Here is a 21212-nt window from a genome sequence, read left to right as displayed (position 1 = left end):
CATCACTACATTGCAATGATTTATAGTCTAAAAATAAATGGCTACATGGATACTTAATATACAGTTAGTATATGCTGTCACCCACAGATAAATCTCTTTGATAAATTCCTGTGTAAATAAAATTGAAAATTTTCCTAAGTAGGTACAAAATTCTACAACTGCTACTAATTACTTATACTCAGATTTCAAACTTCAGTGTTACTGCCTGAACTAAAGCCAACTGAAATCAGTGTAAAAGATATCCCTTAACATAAAATTAATCTACTGTTCAGTCCTGCCTTAAAGTTATGACCAATTTATATCACACTAACAGTGGATATATGTCTAAACGAAATTTTTATGTATGGATATTAGCAATGATGGAGCAGGTAGGAAAAATACTGAGAAATTGAGTGCAAATATTTATTCTACTTTGTGTGCAAAAATTATCAAATTAATTTAAAAATTATCATAGCAAAACTAGGAGTATTTGGCAATTAGTTGAGGAATCACTTCATAACACCCAATGTTAAATATCTATTGCCATGCGGGCCCCTCATTATTTACATTCCAAGAAAAATTACAAGCTTATTAGCTTTATTCTGCAAAGTTGATCATCAGTGAAAATTGATGTTGATGTTAAATTGTCATGAAATTTGCTATTTGGCAGCTCTCTAAGGTGAACAGCTAAGTTTGTACTTTCCAGAGCTTTTGTTTTAGTCCATGGTAGTACAAGGTTCAAAATAATGCAAGCAAATACAGCTTTTTCTACACAATCAAGAATGATGTAGAGTTTTACAAAGTTTATGGTAATGTGAGAATAGAAAATAGTTTCATAAATCCTTTCAAGACATATGCCAGAAATCCCCCTGGATGTGATCTTCTCCACTATTTTCACTAATATCTCAGGTAACAGAAGTGAGGGCATTTGCAAATTCATGGGAGACACCATGCTGGAAGTTGCAAGAATTTTGGATGACACAGTAAGAATTCAAAATGTACTTGACAAATATTCTAAAACTAATCAAGTAGAATTTTTCAATAAAGTGATAACAGCAAGCACAAATTACTCCCACCAGGAAAGAAAATCAAATATGTAGATGAAAAATGGGTGGTTAGGTGGCTGTATGGCAGTTAGCCATAATTGCATCTGAATTAACAATATGTTGTCATTGCAGAAAAGGCAGTCCCATTTTGAGGTGAATTAACAGGAATGATGTATAAGGCATGGGAGGCAATTATTCTGCTCTACTTGTCGCTAGGAATATCTCAGCTGTACTTCTGTATTTATCCTTGGGCTGCACACTTGTAGAAAAGACAAATTGAGAGAAGGTGCTGAGAAGAACCAAAAAGAATGATTGGTGTCTGAGGAAGCCCAAAATCCTCGGAAGACAACTGAAGGAAATAAGTTAGTGTAGAAAAGGGGGTTAGGATAATATTTTTCAAATATTGGAAAGCTGCCAGTTGTTCTTGATTCCACTGAAGTGACAAGGTTGAATCAGTCTAATCTGCAGATGAAACAGCTGAGGTGCAATAATAGGAAAATATGACTGTGAGAATAGCTCCATTCAGGTTTCTTAGGAAGGCTGTGGAATCCCTCTTATTGAAGTTCCTCCCAAAAAGGGGGAAGACAAGCATTAGTGAGAGATTATTGAATCTGATTAAACTTGATCCTGTAATGAAGGAAGGGACTCAGATGACCTTTGAGTCTTGCACATCTGTGATGCTTTGGGGCAATGTAAGACCCAATTTAATCATCTTTCAAACAGCACCTCGTGTCTACCTCATTGCTTAGACAAAGAGAATACCACCAACCATCCCTGAAATTACCCAGGTTTTCAAACCTTCACGACTTTGTTAATCATTAAACATTTGTCTAAGAGAGTTGTTTTCTATGCTGTGTGATTTTCTCAATTTTGACATTTTGAGGCTGTGGGAGGAGGGGCTGCAAGGAGTATTCCAGACAAAATTACTGGTTTTTTATAAAGAGACACAGAAAAATATGCAAGTTCTCTCTTCTGGGAGAAAAAAAAGGCACAACATTTCTCTGAAAGCCTGATATGTCCTTATTTTGGATCTGGATTTTGGAAGGATGGGGTAGTTTTTATTTTATCAATTCAGTTTCTGCGTAAGGCAAGTTTTTCTTGGGCAAGCTCTCGACACCATGCCCTGACATAAAATACTTGTTGAAATAATTTAATGTTACCTGGGTGATTTAGACTACTGTAATACTTTATAATGGAATTGCAGTAGAATCCAGTAGGATGGAAACCTCTCCCTGAAAAAAGTAAATTCTTAAGTCACTCAGGATTCAGGATTGCTTCTCAGGATTGCCTGATTTGCACCTACAATTCAAATTTAACATTGAAGATTTCTTGTAACTCTAAGTTCATAACTTTTTGTGGGTTTTATCAATCATTTACTCTTCCAAAACTCTTAGATGCCTTTTTGAAATCCAAAATAATTTGCTTTTCTTTGGACATTTGTTGCAAACAATTTGAGATTAAATGGATTTAATTTAATTTGATTTAATTTTCTATCTCCTGGTCTACTGCAAGCCTGCAGTCAGAACACTGAAGATAGGCAGTATTTTCTTTCTTGTGCCACTGAGCAGCTCAGATCATCTGGACTGTCAGCAGCTGGAATGTATTGACTTCACTTTTAGAGGAGCCCGAGGGTTGAGTAGTCTGCATTTGTACTGCTTTTATCCTGTTCTGCATTTGTGTGCCCTGTGGATAGCAGAGCCCTATTTCACAGAGCCCACAAATGTTGAGTCACCTGCTCATTCAACTAGTAGTTTCTAGTGGCTGCTTTGTATTTGCTCCAGAATTCACATTTTATCTTAATGAGATAATATGAGAAATCAACTTTTCCAGCCTGCTGTCTCAGAGCACCTCCAACAGCTTCCTTCAGCAGTATCACTGTGCATCAGTGGTGCTCACACTTTTGTTATTGTGAATCACTTTCTCTTATGTCACACTCTTTTGCTGTCTGCCTAGCTGAAACATTCCTTATAATATTCCCAGAGGTAACTGCACTGGGGTGTATGATGAATCCATGTCCCTATGAGGATAATGTTAGGTTTCTTTTTTGTGTCATAATGATACTGCATAATGGAGCCAGAACTTTTGCCTAGAGATAGAATAGTTACAAACAAAACCAACCCAACAATAGCAGATCTAGAAAAACTTTCTGTTTTCTGGGCAGCCCAGAGCACTGACATGACCCTGTAAATTTTTTGCATGTTTTTATTGTAAACTGGTACATTATAGGAGAACATGTAAGCAGATGCTCCTTTAGCCTAAGATACATTTATATATGAATTTAGGACCTGATTCCAGCTGTGCAGTCCCTCGAGGTTACTGGGAACTTCAGACACTGCAAGTGCCTACGCACTTTGCTCATTTGAAGGAAGGGGTGCAGTCAGGACAAAAATGTCTCTTCCAAAACATCTTTCTTCTTCCCTCTGATGTATTCTTATAATTTATGGAGTGACTGTTGTAATTGTCAGGAATCACTGGGGTACTTTCTGTCAACAGAGCACAGAAGTGCTGGGTTGTGTGAGGAGCAGGGCTGTCTATCTCTGCATAAGGGCATCATGTTCATCAGGCTCAAGTATCACTTGTCCCCTTCTTTATTTTCAAATGAAGCATCCACTACTATCAATTAGTTAAAGTGAAATGAAATACACAATCAAGCAATACTTTTCCATTAGAAATGCCCCTCAGGGATACATTTGGTTTTCTGTTTACATATTTGTGCTCTCCATGTTGCACATTCCACACAAATTTGCAGCTTAGAATCTACAAAGTGGCAGGCTCTTACTGGAACTAGTCTTATCTAACCTTTTACAGCTCCTTTCTTCTTCCCACAGTATGGTGCCATTTTCCTGGAAATTAGCACAGCTCACTGGAACTGAAGTTCCAGATGAAGCTCCCGATCTTCCCCAGATTATTTTATCTTTGAGTAAAAGGCCAAAAAAAAAAACAAGATCTAAAAGGAAAGACAAAACTTCAGGCTGTTCCCTTCTCCTCTTTCCCCTACCCTAAGTGCTGAAACCACAAGGTGAAATCAGGCTTCTTTTCAGCTTGAGAGCAGAGGTCTTTTGTCCCCAGTGGCCCCAGCAGCCCAGCCTTCTTGGAAAGGTTGGACACTTCTGTATTTTACTGGTTAGGCTTCTTCTCAATATCTTGGCATAACTCTTTCAAGAAGAATAAACCCAAAAATTCAAGTCACTGCTTCCTCATCCAGTGCTCTAATCACTAGTGCACTTGCAGTGGAATATGATCTGTGGCCATCATTCCCACTGCCATTAAGAGAAAATTGACTGGACATTTGGACTGACCTCTGAAAGGTGCCTGCCTTCAATACAGCCAGTGAAGAGAAAAAGGTAATTAATTTATGAGCACTGGCTCTCCCCTTCAAGTCCTTTTGCCTTGGGCTGCTTAGTGTGTTTTACCAGATGCATTAGATACACTGCATTGAGCCTGTGCACTGCTGCAGAGAGATGGCCAAACTTCTGCCCATGTTACCCCTCAGTTTCTTCTTTTTATTTGAGTAAAACAATGGCATATGGATGGCTCATGAGAAAGCATCCTCTACAAATAGACAATGTGATGTCAAATGACAAATGTGCTACTTCAAACTAAAAATCTGATTTTCTTGGAAATGACTGACCAGGTTTTGATTTTGCAATGAGCATCCTTTAAATGCTATGCAGGGCAGCAAAATTGCAGTTTAAATGCCAACATCTTAAGCAGAAATACAGCTTATACAGTCTTGAAATTAATTCATATTTCTCAGAATTTATTTATATACTCACCTTTTCTTTTTCCTTCTCTGCTTCAATGAGGAGGAAAATGTTTACATTGCCCAGCTCACGTAGGAGGCTATGCAAGAAGTTAGTAATAAAATATTAATGTTGCCATCCCACAGGACATATTGTTTATACCATCACAGATGCATTTTACATCTCAGATCAATAGAGCAATTTTTAAAAACCTCTTTTGAAAGCAGCAATTGGAGTATGATTATAGTTGTCCACAGTAGTTATATCATACAGCAAATTAGGAAATATATGTCAGGACCCATTATGCTAATGGCAGTCTTGTAAGATTTTTAAACAATGTAAGTAGATGCCAGATTTGCAAACTGATGACCCTTTTTGATACAATACTCTCAGTAGGGAGGAGAGAACAAAAATATTGTTGACTTGAACATGGCTGTCAAGTTAATGCTTCGCAGGAACCCACAGCACTAATCACCCTTCTTGAATGCAAGTTCTCCTTTTCTTTAGCTCTCTCATAAGTTACCCCTGAAGCACTCATTAGCCACTGCAGCTGATGGCAAATTTGTTTTCAGTGTCAGCTACCACCATTTCAGTCCTGGCCAGATACAAAAGAGACAACAGTATTCTGCCAATGACACTTTGTTTCCTGCGGTATTTGTAAAGAAACGTTTTGTTTTCAAAACCAGTTAAAATGGAGTAAGTTCTTACATATTTGTGCTCCATAAAATGCCCACTGTGTGTAGGGTGAGAACTGCAAAAATTATAATGCAGAGGATTGGAAATTCTCAACCCTAAATGGCTATTTAAGTAGCACATCTGGAGAAGGACATCTGCCAAATTTTTAGCAATCAGCAGCAGCATCTTTATCAAGGCAACCATTATGGTATGTGTAATGGTAATATTTATCTTATGCAACTGAGAGTTTGTCCTAATATGAAATTAAATTATGTACCAAATTAAAGGTTAGATCAAACTTTTCAGTCTTTCAATGGGCTCTAGTCATTATCAAAGAGGGAGTTGTCAGACCTAATCTGAAGGGGGGAGTTTATGCAGATATACAGCTGCAGCCAAGTCAAAGGACATGGGAATGCAGAGTGGGCAAGGGCAAGGAAGTAAAGCTCCCTTAGTGCTCTGTGTCTGCAGGCTGAGGATTATTTGAACAGTGATCGAGTGTTCTCAGGAGACATGTTTTAATTAAATTCTGCTCAGCTAAGAAGTTGGACAAGGACACAATTGTCAACAAAGATCCTTCCTTGATGAGACTGAATGAGACCCTCAGAATGTCCCTCAGTGTTTCAGTTTGGTGGAAGAGTAGGAATGTTACAGGTTGACAGGGCAGAAACAAGAACTGTGCTCTTCAGGCTATCCCTACTGATGTTGCCAATGTGCCCACGGAATATGATTTTCCAAGCTGTGGAGTAGTGTGCACAACTCATCTCACAAATGAGAGGGGCCCAGGATGGCCGTGCAGAGTACTTGCAATACCTCAGAAGCTCTTAGCTCTGATAGAATTTGTGTAGTTCTAGTGAAGACATTTTCTTTCTGACTTGATTTAACAAGTTCGTATTATTTTTTTCTTTACAAGGTTCAGCGTAATGGGAAAAGAGTAATACTGGAAAACAGTTATTACTCTGCCTCTCTTGGTCAGTGATTTGGATGATGGGGCAGGGTGGACCCTTAGCAAGATTGCTGATGATATACAACTCTGAGTGCTGAGGGACCTCATCAGACTGGAGAAGTGGGCTGACAGGAGCCTCATGAAGCTGAACATAGGAAAGTGCAGAGTCCTGCACTCCTAAGGAAGATCCTTAGGCACTAGCACATGCTGGGAGACAGCCAGCTGTAAAGCAGCTTTGTAGAAAAGGACCTGGTAGTCCTGGTGGTCATGAGTCATCAGTGTGTCCTTGAAGCACAAAAAAAAAAGGTTAATGTTGACTTGGGCTGCACCAGGTAGAGTGATGCCAGCAGGAAGGGGGAGGTGATCCTTCCCCTGTTCTCATCCCTGGTGAAGCCACACCTGGAGTACTGTTCTGGACTCCTCAATACAGGAGATGTGGATGTATTGATGGTGCTCTGAGCAATGTGGTCTGGTGAAAGGTGCCTCAGTCCATGGTAGAAGGGTTGGAACTAGATGATTGTGAGGTCCCCTCTAACCCAACCCAATCTGTGATTCTATGATTCTGTAATTAGAGAAAGTCCAACAGGAAAAATCTGAAACACAGGAGGTTCCCTTTAAACTTTGGGAAGCACTTTTTTACCTGTAACAGGAACTGAGCACTGACTCAGGTTGTCCAGAATTGTGGAATCTGCATGCCTGGAGATATTCAAAAGCCTGGTCCCAGGCAACTGGCTTTAGATGACCTAGTTTGAGCAGAGGGTTGTACAATGAACCTCAGATCCATGCTACCCTCAACTGTTCAGTGGTTTTGTGATTCCAAGTAAGAATCTCACACAAAAGGCAGATGATTACGAAAACAGAGAAGGAAGGAAATGAACATGGCAAGCTAAGAGATTATAAGGGTGAGTGAGTCTCAATAAAAGTTTGCAGTGGTAAATCTCCACAGAATAAAAGTTTCAAAGACAACAATGAGTCAAGGAACTATTTATCAGAACTGCAGTGTGACAGGATATTAGCAAAAGTACAGGCAATATGGAAAAAAAATGGTTTTCACCAGATCTCCTGTGACTCACAGTCACAAACTGGCAGTATTTGCTGTGAAGTGAAAAACATCTGTTCTTTGCAGAAACAATTCCATGGAAACTCCACTCACTGAATCTTCTAGATTTGATGTTACCCCGCAGGGAGGTAGGCTGTACTGGAAACAAAAGATTCTGGGTATTATTCCAAGATAGAGCTTGTTCTCATAAAGGGAAAAGTTGCTGTTGCCTACAGCAGAGAGAAATTATTTTCAAAGACTTCACAATTACATATGCAAGAATCTGTCTCTGCATTTTCTCAGAAACTTTCATTTACATAGTTCTTTTGCCTTGCTTTCCCAGCCCCAAGCTCCCACCTTCTTCTAATGTAATAGTTATTCACTATTTTAGAATTGATGCAGAAGAACCATGTAATTTACCTATACGGTTTTTTTGATCAGTCCCTTAGACTGAAATTTCTGTGTAAATGTTGTGCAAGTTCTTCAAGAATGAGATTAGCCTTTTCATATTTTCAAAATTATACCAAGAGTTGAAGATTCAGTACTTGGGCTTCTCTGTGTCTTGCCTGTGTGATATGCCTTAGCTAGAAAATCAGGTCTTGTATCCTCTCTTTAATGATCATAACCTTTTGCCACTTTTTCCACCCCAACTGTAATTGTTACCTACATTAGTCATGCACAGCTACCCTAATTAGGGAGAAGTCATACACAGATCCTCAAAGAATTAGAGAGAGAGGAGAGACTGATACATTGTGGTGTAGAGTACACATGGTAAACAAAAGAGGAATTCTTATAGAAAAATAGCATTTCAAACCAGTAAGTGGTTGGTTTATACTTTGCATAAACTAGGTGAGGTTTCTTCTCTGATTTTCTCGATTATATTTCATGTGTCCTGTTTTTGGCTTGGATACAGTTAAGTTGCTTAGCTGCCACAGTGCTGTGTTTTGAATTTAGCATGAGAATAATGTTAATAACGCTCTGATGTTTTAGCTGTTGCAAAGTAGTGGTTGCCTTAAGTAAAGGGCTTTTCAGTTTCCCATGCTCTACCAGTGAGGAGGTGCAAAGAACCTGTGAGGGAGCACAGCTAGGACAGGTGACCCAAACTGGCCAAAGTGGTATTCCCTACAGACCATCAGACTCGGTCTGTAAACTCAGGGGAGTTGGCTGGGAGCCAGTTTCTGCTGGGGAACGGGGTCAGTGGGTGATGACAAGTTTATTGTGCATCACTTGTTTCTCTTGGGTTTTATTCCTCTCTCTTTTTCTCTCCTTTTTCATTACTGTTGTCATTACTATTATTAATATTACTATTGTAATTTACTGTAATTTCCAAATAAAATGTTCATATCTCAACTCATGAGTTTTACTCTTTCTCTGATTATCCTTCCCATCCCACTGGGGTGTGGGGAGTGGGCAAACATCTGCATGGTGTTTAGTTGTTGGTTGGGGTTAAATTATGACAATATGCAATCTGAGTTTCTTGTTTGAGAATATAGTTTTTAGGCATCATAATTGGATTTGGGTCAATAGAAGTTTTGTGACTTTGGTCACAAGAGGAAAATTTTTCAGAATAAGAACAGTCAGACATTGAAATAATCTCCCCAGGGAAGTGGTGGACTTCCCATCCTGGACACTTGTAAGATTCAGCTGGACAGGGTGCTGGGCCATCTTTTCTACACTGTGCTTTTGCTAGGACAGGTTGAATGAGAGGTCCCTTCAAACCTGGCATTTTGTGGTTCTATGATTAAATAGTTATGGAACCGTGTCAGAAAACTTTAAATGTGTACAGTGCTATTTGTTGCCATATTGCATGCACTAGCCATTGAGCTGGAATAGCAACTACAAAACAACTAGAAAATGATTATATTTAATAAATTTTAACAATTGCTTGCTCTAATTGGAGTTTGATTTGCTGCAGAAATATGATCTATTTAAATGAACAGACTAATGATGCACGAGGTGTTTTGTGGCCATCAGTATGTTCTGTGACCAGAATAGCTGACTGTGCACATTGATCTGGTTATGAGGCTGAGACCTAATTCAAATGAGAACCAAAACACCAGAGAAATACTACAGAAGAAATAGACACTGGTTTAGGGTTTATGTGTGTCAGTGGAAGTGAAATGAGGAATTTTGTAGTAAGTTCTGTGTAGACTTCTCAAGAGCACAAAGGTTTAGTGTGTCCCATTGTAATAGTGCTGATGGTAGAGAAGGTATATCTCCTTAAACTTCACAATTCAAAGTTAGGCACCTACATTAAGCACACAAATAGCATAAGGGGGAGTTATTTTCTTCAGAATACACCGGTTAGCAGAAAGGTGCCTGCTTCAGCCCATTTGTGTCATCCCTGCTCTTTCCCTGCTGAATGGTCCACAAAATCAGCCATCCCTCTCTTTATCTTCTTGAGGCCCAATGATGCTTTAATTTTTAGCCTCTCCATGTCACAGCACTGGCAGGATGAGTGAAAATGACTTTTTCTCCTTCCCTTTTAACTATTCTCAGGCCTTATCATGGAAAATGCAAAATATGGATGGTGAATAATTTTCTTTTGGCTGACGAGCGTAACCACATTGTGCCAAACACACAGCCTGGTTGTAACTGCTGGGATATTGTAGTAAAATGGGCATTGCCTTGAATGTCCCTGAAGGGCAGGAGGTGCAGGTGCAGGGCTTTGCTTTCCCCTTGGTGCTGTTGGCTGTGTGCTCTGAGGGTCACTAGGCTCATACCAGCTGGATCTGTGCCTTGGGAAGTTGTGGCAAGGGATGATGATCCAAAATGGGCTTTGATTTTGCTTCCTCAGTTTAGTCAAATTGACAGTGTCTTAGGGTACAAAGAGTGACAGAATATTTAGGGGAGCTTTTGGTGAAAATCTGGGTATCTGTGAACTGCAATGTGGCTTGCTCTCTTTACCTTGATTAACTGCAGTTCAGTTAGGTGCACAATAGACATCTGCTGGGGAGATTCTGTCCTAACAGCTTGTGGACCTGTTTCAGTTATGGCTGTTCAACTCTTTGCAGACTGAATGGACAAGATTCTTGTCTGAAAAGTTTTACTTCGGGGAAATTCAGTAAATGTGTGTTTTCAAAATATTTAAATTCATGGTAAGATATTTCAGGTAGTATAATTTTCTTCCTGAGTATAAAAGTGATACTTTCCCACAAGAGCAAGAATGAAAGGAGAAGCAGCGATAAATAAAATTTCATTAAAATTTAATCTCTCCCTACAAATCAAGAAGTTTTTGGATTTTTCAGTACTGGGGATGACTTGGTACTGAAGTTACTTGTGTGCATTCAGTCCCCTCTGGGGACTCACTAATATGCTTTATGTGAGGGATAGCATATTTCTGTGCAGAAGAAAATCACTGCTCTGCACTGGGGAGACACTTGATGGCTAGGTGATGTTAGTGGGTCAGGAACACCATGTGTTATTCTTGATCCTGCCATAATAACTTCTTGATTAAAACAGATAAACAGACCAAGAGTCATTCCTTAAATTTATTCCACTGTGATAAATTATGCTAGATCTCTTCCTGCTTAAATGGTTTATTTAGTAGAAAGTAAAAATGCAATATATGCAGGTGAAAAAGTGTACCTTATATACTTGATCCCTAGGTAATAAAGTGACAAAAACAAGAAACATGATCTTCAGGTCCTCTTCTACTTTCCTATGTGTATATGAAAAAATACTCTGTTCATGGAGAAATGACAAAGAAAAATGAGTATACCAATCTTCATGGAAGATTTTATATTAGATTGTGTAGTTCTGTGTATTAACCATGGATTTGAGAAAACCCAAAACAAACAAGTACTAAACTGTTAAAAGAGTTTCGTGAATTTAAATTTAATATTGATATGAAAACTTCCCCACTCTGAACTTTTGTCTTAAGTGCAGAGGTAGGTGACAGTTTTTATTTGTTTCTGAACACAAGCAGTGCAATGAATTCTTCATTTCAGAAAATATGAAGTAAAAAGCTTTGCTCCTAAAAACAGCAAGACTTTTTAGGTATGTTTTATCACTGTGAGGCTAAAGAAAGTACAAGAACTTACTGGCTGATTGAGATAGCTGTGAGACCACAACTGCCCAAAGATGCATGAGTTGTATACCTCTGTCTGGTTGATGCTGCTTCCATCCTCATTTCAAACATTTTCCATTGTAGGAGAGAATGGAAAAGTTGTAGGGAAAATCCTGTCAATGGCAGCAAGTTCCAAATCTTAGGTGGATTGCACCTACTGCTGAATAGCTTTTAGCTCTGCACTCTTGAGAATGACTACTCAGCATTGAAGGTGACTTTGAGAGTTCTCAGTACTGAAAGGTTTTAAAAGATGGTTAGGATTTTTTATAATTTGCAAAGGAAAAGCAGAGATCTGCACAACTTGTTTATACAAAAAGTACATGAAAGAAATATCTGCTGTGTACTTTACATAATACTGTTATTGCATCAAGACTGGGTAAGATATCTCTTAGGAAGAGTGTTTTTGAGGATATGATAACCTCAAAAAAAGTCTAGTCAGGTAATAGTATTATTTAAAGTTAACATGGATTATCACAGGAACAGTTCTGTATGTCCGCTGACATTGCTATGGCAGTTATGAAACTATCTGTACAAAGTTTTTCAACAAAATGTAAACTTAATAGTAATGCTGAAATTATATTTAGTACAAATAAAATAATGCCATTAATGAAGGAAGGTTGGTGTAATGTTAGGAGAGGGTTGATTTTAAACATTTTTGAAGGATTTTCTTTTATTTTGGGGAGGTAACTGGAAGAGGATTAAAGTTTTTATTTATTGTATTTATTTATTTTATTTATTGTAGTCAAAAATCCTTGCCAAAAAGACCCTATTATGAACTAGAATTGTCTTTCTAAAGCAGAAAATAAAATATAAGAAGTAATTGTGTAGATAAACATGCATAAGCTATGGCTCTATGTAAGAAATCTATATAGCTCAATATAGTTCTGTATAACACATTTCTGCCCATCACCTCATTTTATCCTTACCATTATGCAAACAGAATGTGTATTGAAATTCCAATAGAAGTGTGATACGAAATCCTGCTAAAATATGCTAAAAGTAATCTAAATTTCCTATGGTATTATGTTCTTCTGGAGATATTTAGGAGTTTCATTATATAAAAATTGAAACTGTGTGAGAATGAGAACCTAGGGAGCAAAGAACCAGAATTACTGGTATGTCATTTTGGACCTCAGGGTAATTTTTCTGCAGACAGCTTCTGGGACTCCCTCATCAGTGATGTAATCCAATAATCTTTTATATTTATCTTGCTTTGGTTTATATCTATCTAGGTCCTTGCTTTTTATGATCTTTATGTTATTCTTTACAGCTGAAATAAATGCCTTTTTGCTATTCAGAGTTAAATGCTGACCTTTTTGATGGCTATTTGTGGGACTTTACATTCACAGTTCCACTACTGCTGTTCAATAGTGGTGTTTTGTATGCTCACAGCCAATCTGGTTCAAAGCCCTGAGAACCTACTTATGGATTATTTTTATAATTCAGCAGGCTCTGGATCAGAACTCATGACTATGGCCTTTATGAAATGTATTATTCTTCTAGATAGGCTGGTCCTGACCCAAGTTATTTTCCTAGGTGTTAGCAACATAGTAATGTATGTGTTTGATAACAGGGAAAAGTGCCCCTATGCTATACCACAACAGGACTTCTCATGGAGCTAAACAGACTGCCTGTTAACATTTAATGGTCCAAGAAGGAGGGAGAATAGAGGGAAGAGAGCAGGGGAAAGAAAAAAGAAAGAGGACAAAAGGGAGGTCATACCAGAATAGAAGGGAAAAGGAGACTATATTGATTTTCTCAGTGAAAGCCAATATTGTTAGATCTGCTGAGCTGAAAAGGAGATTATATACTCTATTCTAAAATTCATCATTGCATTTTGTTTCTTTACAACAGTGTGCCTGGAGTGCCTGGTTCTGTCAGGCAAGATAACTTCTAAAATACAGTAGAGTCAACTTTGTAATAATGAGGAGAGAAAAGCGAAGACTAACACAGCGCCAATAATGCGAGTCATTAGACTTAGATGGTGATCTGTACTCCAGCAAAAATGAGGTTTCTTGCTGCTGAAGATGAGTTTCATTGTGCTCATCTCCTGGGACTGCATGAACTATCACTTGTCAGACAGGTGCTAAATTCTGTGCTTGAAGTAGGTTATAGCTTCCTCTTTCTTTGCAGCAGCTGAGAGTCGTTTAAAGTGCATTTCTTAGGCTTGTTTGAAATTGGCACAACCTTTGTGTCTACACAATTTCTTTCATATGCAGCCATTCCATTTCTCATAAAATGTACTTGCATGATATAGGGAAGAGGCAGATATCACTACAAGCTTAATTTATGCCCATGTTCACCAACAGAAAGACAATAAACATCCACTTGTTCTATGTACAGTAGTATGTTTGGGAGTAAGCCTTACTTCTAGTAAGTACAGATGAATTGCTCATGGGGCCTCACCATGTTTAAAAAATGTTGCTTTTATGTTCCAAATCAGGGATGGCTTGAGAGGTCTAAGCTTGTGATTGTTCCATTTTATTCTTCCTTCCCTGCCAGCAGCATGTGAAACAGCTGAAAAACAGGTGGGGAGTCCTTTTCTTGTGGGAGACCAAGCACTCTCATGTGGGAGAGCAAATGTTGCCATGACATTGACAGCTAATTAAAATGCATATATGTTGTAGGAAAATAATCCATAGGCCATGTTTCCTGTTGCTTATATCTTAGTCTAAAAGTGAGTCGGTTCCATGTATTCCAGTTCTGTTTTCAGTTCTGTTTATTTCTGATCTTGAAATTATCCTTGTCACTCAACAGTGCTGTATTCAGTTTCATGCTTTAAAGTATTAATAAAAGTAAAGGAAATAAGTGCTACAATCTGAATTCCTTGGAGCAAGGTTAGAAGTTATGTAGGTTTTATGTATTAGGTTTTCATATATTGTCAAGAATTAAATAAAGCAGGAAGAAGAATGTGTTTCTTTTTATTGGACATTTTCTCATTTGGCACTATACCAAACTTCCTTCCTTAATACTTAGTTGAAAATATTGCTTGCATCATAACACTACAGTAATTACAAAACATTGTGGCAAGTTTTCATTATATATAACTACATGATTCTCTAGCTGCAGCTATATGCAGATTCAGCAGCAATGAGATAAGAATAATAAAAAAGAGGTACCTTAAAAGGTTGACTGAATTTCTCCCATAATCCTTCTCCTAGTCTGAGCAGCTGTCCCATTGAGTGCCCTGCAGGTGAAGCATCTGTGATAATCTGTATTTCTCTAGCACAGACGTGTTCAATTGTATATTTTCTAACTAGCAATGGCCAGATCTTTTAGGCCATGAAGGAAGAGGAGCAGCAGACAGTTGCCATTACGAAAGAAGCTGTCCACTGGAATTCATCTTCCTATGCATTTTGCTCAGTAATTCACTTAGTCTGACTATGAATCATCAGACTGAGTCCCAGGAAGAAAAAATAACAGATAGCCACTGTATTAATAGGACTGATTAGTTTTCCGCTGTATCTCAACATCTGCAGTTTATTCTCCCTGGAAATAAAGTGGAAAAAACAAAACATTTTTTCTTACTTGGTTGGGTTTTGACTACTTTATTGAGCCATGTCTCTGTGACTGTGGATATGAATAAAACATATAGTTTATGTTCAAAAAACAAGCAAACAAAGATGGAAGAAATAGCTACAGTCTGAAGATAGCAAAATGTTTCATCAGTATTTTCCTGGCACATCATCTATGACAGGTTTTAATAAGAGGTAAGTGGTCTAGGGCATTTTAAATGAGGAGCAAGAAAGATTAAGATGATAGGGTTCAGATGACTACAGGTTAGTGCTTTGCTATCTTTCAGGGTATTCTCACAGATAATCCATCTTTATGTGCATGTAGACACAATGCTCAAGATGCAGTCTAGGTAAGCTGATATTTAGATACAAAAATTATTAATAAGGTCCTTAATGGAATAAGAGATTAGATGATGGGGCTTGTGTAAATGAATCTGGTTGCAAAGCAACTAGAATTTTCTGTTGATGCTGTTTGCTTTATTTGAGCTATTACACCCCACAGTAAGAAAATGTGTTGAATTAATTTCTTTGTCACTGTATGAGTAACAGAAAAAATCCATGGGATAAATATTAGTTGACTTCTGCTCATTTATAATAAGCAAGTTACAAGTTACAGTGTTGAACTTTGAGGGTTTAAGTGCTATTAAATTTTTCTGGATCTAGTCTGTGGGCTGACTCTCTTTAACCAAACCAGCACAATTTCATTTTTGACAACTTGACTGAGATGTTGGCAAGAAATCCAGTGCTGGAAAACCTCCAAGCAACTGCACCACTGAGACAGGCATAATAAATGGCTAAGCCCAAACCTGGAAGCCAAAACTCCTTCTTTGTAGTTGCAACTCTGTCTGGGCAAGTAATTTCATCCATTAAATTAATGAATTTTCCAATCTTAAGAATTTTTATAAACTTACAAAACTGATCATGATCAGGTTGTGGGGATAGTTGGGGCTTTTGGAGGGGAAAAATCCAAAACCCTAAAACCATTCCAGTGAAGATCCAGATAACACAGAAGCATTGCCTTCTACTCAGTAATATGTGAAACTTAAATAATCTGGTTTTTGATGACCACAATGTTTCCCTAGAATGCAAAGTGTTATGGAATACAAGCTGTGGTAAGATTCCCGAGACCCATATTGGCAGAATTTCTCTCTTTAGGCCAGCAGTGCACTCATCCAGATTGAGAACTAAAATCATTCTTCTGCCTTGGAGGATTACAGAGTGCATTGTGCAACTTTTTTGTATAAAGGTTCTATATTTTAGAGTTCAGAGCAATATTGATTTGGCATCTAAATTTAGGCTTTGTCCTAGAGTAAGTACGCATATCTTTGTGTGGCCTTATTTCTGATTTTTCATATCTTAGATAAAACATGTTTGCTAAAAATAAATAATTGAAATCACTTAACACTTCAAAGTGATAAGTTGATAACATTTTTTGATAAGGCAAATCTATTAACAGTCCACACAGAGGGGTTATCTTTAATCTTCTATGTGTGTCCAATCTATATTTATAGAAGCAATTTTAACATCCTGAAAGCAAATGCTGATGAAAAATGGAGAGGAAGAAATTAGGTAAAGAATCCATCTCTCTTTTCTGTTGTCTTTCATCTATAAAATAAACCCTAGGATTCACATCCATTTCATTAAAGATCTTCCCTGAGCCTCGTTTTCTCCATGCTAAACAGTCTCAGCTCCCTCAGCTGCTCCTCATAAGATTCAGACTCCAGACCCTTCACCTGCACTGTTGCCCTTCTCTGGACACACTCCAGCACCTCTATTTCTTTCTTTCAGTGAGAGCTGAAGTGGAAGCCAAAAGGAGAACTGGATGTTCATTGTAAGAGTGGAATCATAGGGACTAAGGTTGAGGAGCAGAGTTATGATATGAACATTTCCTAGAAAGAAAGGCTAGGAAAATTTTCTTCAGACATTCTGCCCTGGACAAGAGTGGTAAAGGTTATGGTATAGCAGGCCTCCATTTAATCTACTTTGTTCAGTTTTATTTCCATTCTTTGTGAATTGCCAGTTACTTTTTCATATCTGACACCTTTGACAAACATTCTTCCTCTGTGCACTCTTGAAGATATATGGTGCGTATTTTTGTTCTCCTCAGATTTCCAAAGCAGTTTGGGAGAATTCATTTTCAAAGCTCAATTTCAGCAATTTTTTTCAAAATGGCTGGCACAGCTTTGATTTATGGTTTCCATCATAACACCTATAGCAAAACAATCTGCTGTCGTTTAAAAACATTCAGTTCTTTCATTTTTACTTTGGTTTTCAGCAAGTTATATAAACTGCAGCGGTTCCACCACCTGCTGCCTACACCAGATGAATTTATGTTAACATTTTAGTTCAGATCAGGAGTGGACTTTTTAAGCCAATCTCGTCTGCACCCCACTTAATAAGCTTTGGTTTACAAGATGGAGTTGTTTCACAGTGTGTGGCATGGGTTCATCTTAACTGGTACCAAACAGGAATTGTGTTGCAGTAGAGTACCTTATAGCCTTCAGCAGCCAGTGGGCATTCAGCCCAGGGGACCAGGCAGAGCTAGACTGAGGTAAAATGTTCTGAAAAACATCTGGTATGGACATCTGGTCTTCGACCTCAACTGTTTCCCTCTATAAAGCTACTTGTATTGTTCAGCACTGTTTGCTAATGTACACACCCAATATCTGCTCCAGCATTTGCAGAATTCATGTATAAACTGTATTTTGCTGCTCAAATGTAATTTGGGTCATTATGACCAGACTACAGTTCCCCATTCTTTCTCAGACTCCATTCCTTAGGGGATTCCCCTTGTTCCTGCCCCAGATCAGACCCTGCCATTGATTTCCTGTACATTTTATTCCATAGTTTTTTATCCATGATACACCTACACACTGTCTTCTGGGATGAGCAAAGATTGCAAATTTTATCATGAGATGCATGTTAGGACTTGATTACACACCAAGTCACAAGTAACGACTACCAAGTTGTAGAATTTAAGTTCTACATACAAAACCACAAAATACAAAACTATGGAAGTTGTAAGGAGATTATAGTTTCTCTGGTTTTAATTTACTTGTTTTTACTGAACATAATTGTAGACAGTAGAGAATTTAAAGACAAGATGAAAAATGCAATAATGTCTTTCATGTAAAGAAGCATGGAAGAAATTTTCCAAAAGCACCTTAGTGGGAAAAAGAAGAGTAGTGGTTTTGGTCAGATCTAATGTTAGTGATGGGAAGAGCAGAATAACAGAAATGCATGTTGGAACAAAAAAGATGGTGTTCTGAAGGAGAGACTGCAGGTGAGCTATGGGATTTGGTATGTCAGTGGAAAGAGAAGGGAGATTTCTACTGCCTTGGGGCAACTGCAGGAGTCAGGGGAAGTGTTTGGCTTTGGAAAAGGGAGCAAAAGAAATAGGGCATGGCAGCCATCCCCTTAACTCCAAGGGATGGCCATGGGCAGCTGTCTCAACCCAAACTGGCAGAAACGTGTGAGAGAGAGCTTTAAAGAGTTTCCTGCAGCTTGGAAAATCACTGAGCTGTCTGAAATCAGACCTGGAAACAGGAGCCTGTTTGCAGTGATGCACAGGGCAAGCTGAGAGTTATTTGTGTCCTTTCTGACCCTCTCTGGAGGCTTTTCTGTTTAAAAGTTAACTGTTCTAATTTTTTTTAAATTTCTTTCTCGATGTTAAAAGCCTTCAATATTTGTTAGAAAATTCACTGTAGAAACCTTCAGCAGATTAATATCCAAGTATTGGTTGACTTGAGCTGAGAACTTCTTAAGGGATACTTTGAAAGAGGTGAAATATTAGCCACTCTTTTCTTGTGAAAGGATATTGCATTATTTTTCCAGGTGATAAATTAAAACTGACAACTGAAGGACAAGTCTGACTTGAGGAGGAGCTGAAGGTTTACCCAGTGTGCCATTTCCAAAGGGACCATTGCTTGCTCGGTACAGGGCTCAAGTCCCCACCTGTAGGATGCTGGCATTCGTAAGCCTGTGGCTTGATCTCCCTTTGGCTTGTTTGACTGTTGTGCCTGCCAGTTCCTTCTGTTGCTATTTGCAGGCAGTAAATGTGTTTGCATACCATCTGCAGTAATTCTGATGCAGCAAGGTGATACCAGTAACTGGCTTGACTTGTACTTGTTCAATAATTTAGTTCAGGTTTCTTTCTGGTTGGCTGTCCAGGTGAGCATCCTGTCGTACTGCCTATTGTCATGGTTACAGGGCTGGCTGCATATCTTCTTCCCCTATGAGTTTTCTGAGTGAAATAGGAGAGCTGTCCTTGCCTGGAGTACAAGATAGCAAATCTTCACTGACAGACTTGGATGTGGCACACTGGCCTGCAAATGAGCATTGGTTTATTTCAACATATCTAGTAGAATTCAAATATATGCACTGCATACACTAATATTAGTTCTTGGCTGCTGGTAAGTGGGAAGTTATCTGAAGTCATTCCATTTTCTTGAATCTGTATTGTTAACTCTTGGTTTTAATTAGCATTTTGAAGTATTGCCAGAAATCTCTGTCAGGAAAAATATTTATGTGTTTTCAAACACATTAACATACACAAAATATTGTTCCATTTATATTATTATGTTATATAAACAGAAGATTGTCAGAGCTGATACTACTGCATCATACTGATTTTTTGACTACTTGAGCTTTTCTTGAAAATAATCAAGTCTTTGGTGAAGGACCTGCTGTCTGTGTCCCTGCTCTGTGTGTGTACTGGCCCCAGTGAGATGCCACACAGCCCCTGTGCCCTGGAGAAGGCCCTTGCTGCAGCACAGGAGCTCCTCTCTGCCAGGCAGATGGCTGGAGTGGGAGTGCACAGCCTCCACAGGCACAGCTGGGCCATACAGCCAGCCTCCCAGGCAGAGAATCACTCATGGCTTTTCCTTTTCCAGGCTAAAATCAGTTTACCTTTCCTCCTCTCTGTAAGAAATTCTTAAAACATCTTACTGGTTCTTTATATTTAAAAACCTTACCAGATAGATGACTTTATTGGCCAAAAGGAACATTAACATTGGAATGATTAAAAGTTTTTTGGATTGGATAGTTTTCCAGCAGTTCCCACGGTTTTTTGCACGCTGATTCCATTCATCTGAAATCTTTTTTTTGTTCGTTTAATGTACATTGTTCATGAGGATTTTGTTGTTGTTTTAGCTTTCCTTAAAGATTCATAAGAATGAATGTGTTGATGTCTAGAGTGCTCAGAGTGTGACTTAACTGCTGAAGGTAGGAATCAGTGGTAGGTGTGCTAGATATTGCTACAGACAAAGTCTAAAAGAAGGGCCAGTATTCTGATCTCAGATTGCAATCTGTGTTTTAACATTACCACAATAAAAAATGTATGGATGCCAGTTTGCATTTAAATGTATTTACCCCACATGTTTTGGTTTCCAGGAACTTTGAACCAAAAGAACTGGGGCAAGAAATATTCTGCCTGTAATGGTGCCAAACAATCACCTATTAATATAGATGAAGACCTTACCCAAGTTAATGTGAATCTGAAGAAACTTAAATTCCATGGATGGGAAAAGGAAACTTTGGAAGATACTTTCATTCGCAACACTGGCAAAACAGGTAAAAAAAGTCAGATTTCATGTTTGGATTTAAGAGCTCTGAAAAGTGATATAGGACAAACAACCAACCAAGGACTTTTACTGAATCATTTTCCTTTCACTTAGCTGGTGCATTCTGAATTTATCTATTAAATAAATAAACAAAACAACAATGATGACAGTAGCTAAATGAAATAGAAATCACACAAACAAACATTTTTATGTGCGTGGACAGATACAGACAAAGCAATCACATCGTGACTATCATCCCAGCATGGGCATGTCATTAAATCTAAACAGTAAGTTGGCATTTGCTGGGAAATGATGGTAATTATTACTATATATCTAGAGTCTGTAATGGGTAGGCAAAAATGATTTTTTAAAAGTACGAATAAATTACCTACTCATATGAAAGCACTTCATGGATGAGTTGAAGTTGCAAAAAGCTCAGCTTGGGATTTATCTCACCTACACACAGACACATAATATAGAAACTTTCATCTGAATTACTCACATAGACGCCTCCTAACCGTCAAAGAAGAGAAATGTGTGCTTTTGTGTTCTGATTTGTTTGACCAATCTTAGAAATACATTCAAGAAAGAAGTGATTTATACTTACAAGTGCCTGTTTTTCCCAGCCATGAAAAAGCTTAT

General features: G+C 38.2%; 1 protein-coding gene across 1 annotated transcript in view; it reads left to right on the top strand.

Annotated features, from left to right (window-relative positions):
• Window positions 1–21212, top strand: part of PTPRZ1 (protein tyrosine phosphatase receptor type Z1) — a gene marked incomplete at both ends in the record, with an annotated part of 129725 nt that overhangs the window by 54705 nt on the left and 53808 nt on the right. The window contains one exon of the mRNA XM_084206122.1: window positions 20401–20580. Within this exon, the coding sequence (XP_084062248.1) occupies window positions 20401–20580 (180 nt within the window). The remainder of the gene's footprint in view (window positions 1–20400; window positions 20581–21212) is intronic.

The sequence above is a fragment of the Fringilla coelebs genome (assembly GCF_963513975.1).
Source record: "Fringilla coelebs genome assembly, chromosome: 5".
Lineage (NCBI taxonomy): Eukaryota > Metazoa > Chordata > Aves > Passeriformes > Fringillidae > Fringilla > Fringilla coelebs.
The sequence above is the reverse complement of the archived record's forward strand: the minus strand, read 5'-3'. Positions and strand labels throughout refer to the sequence as shown.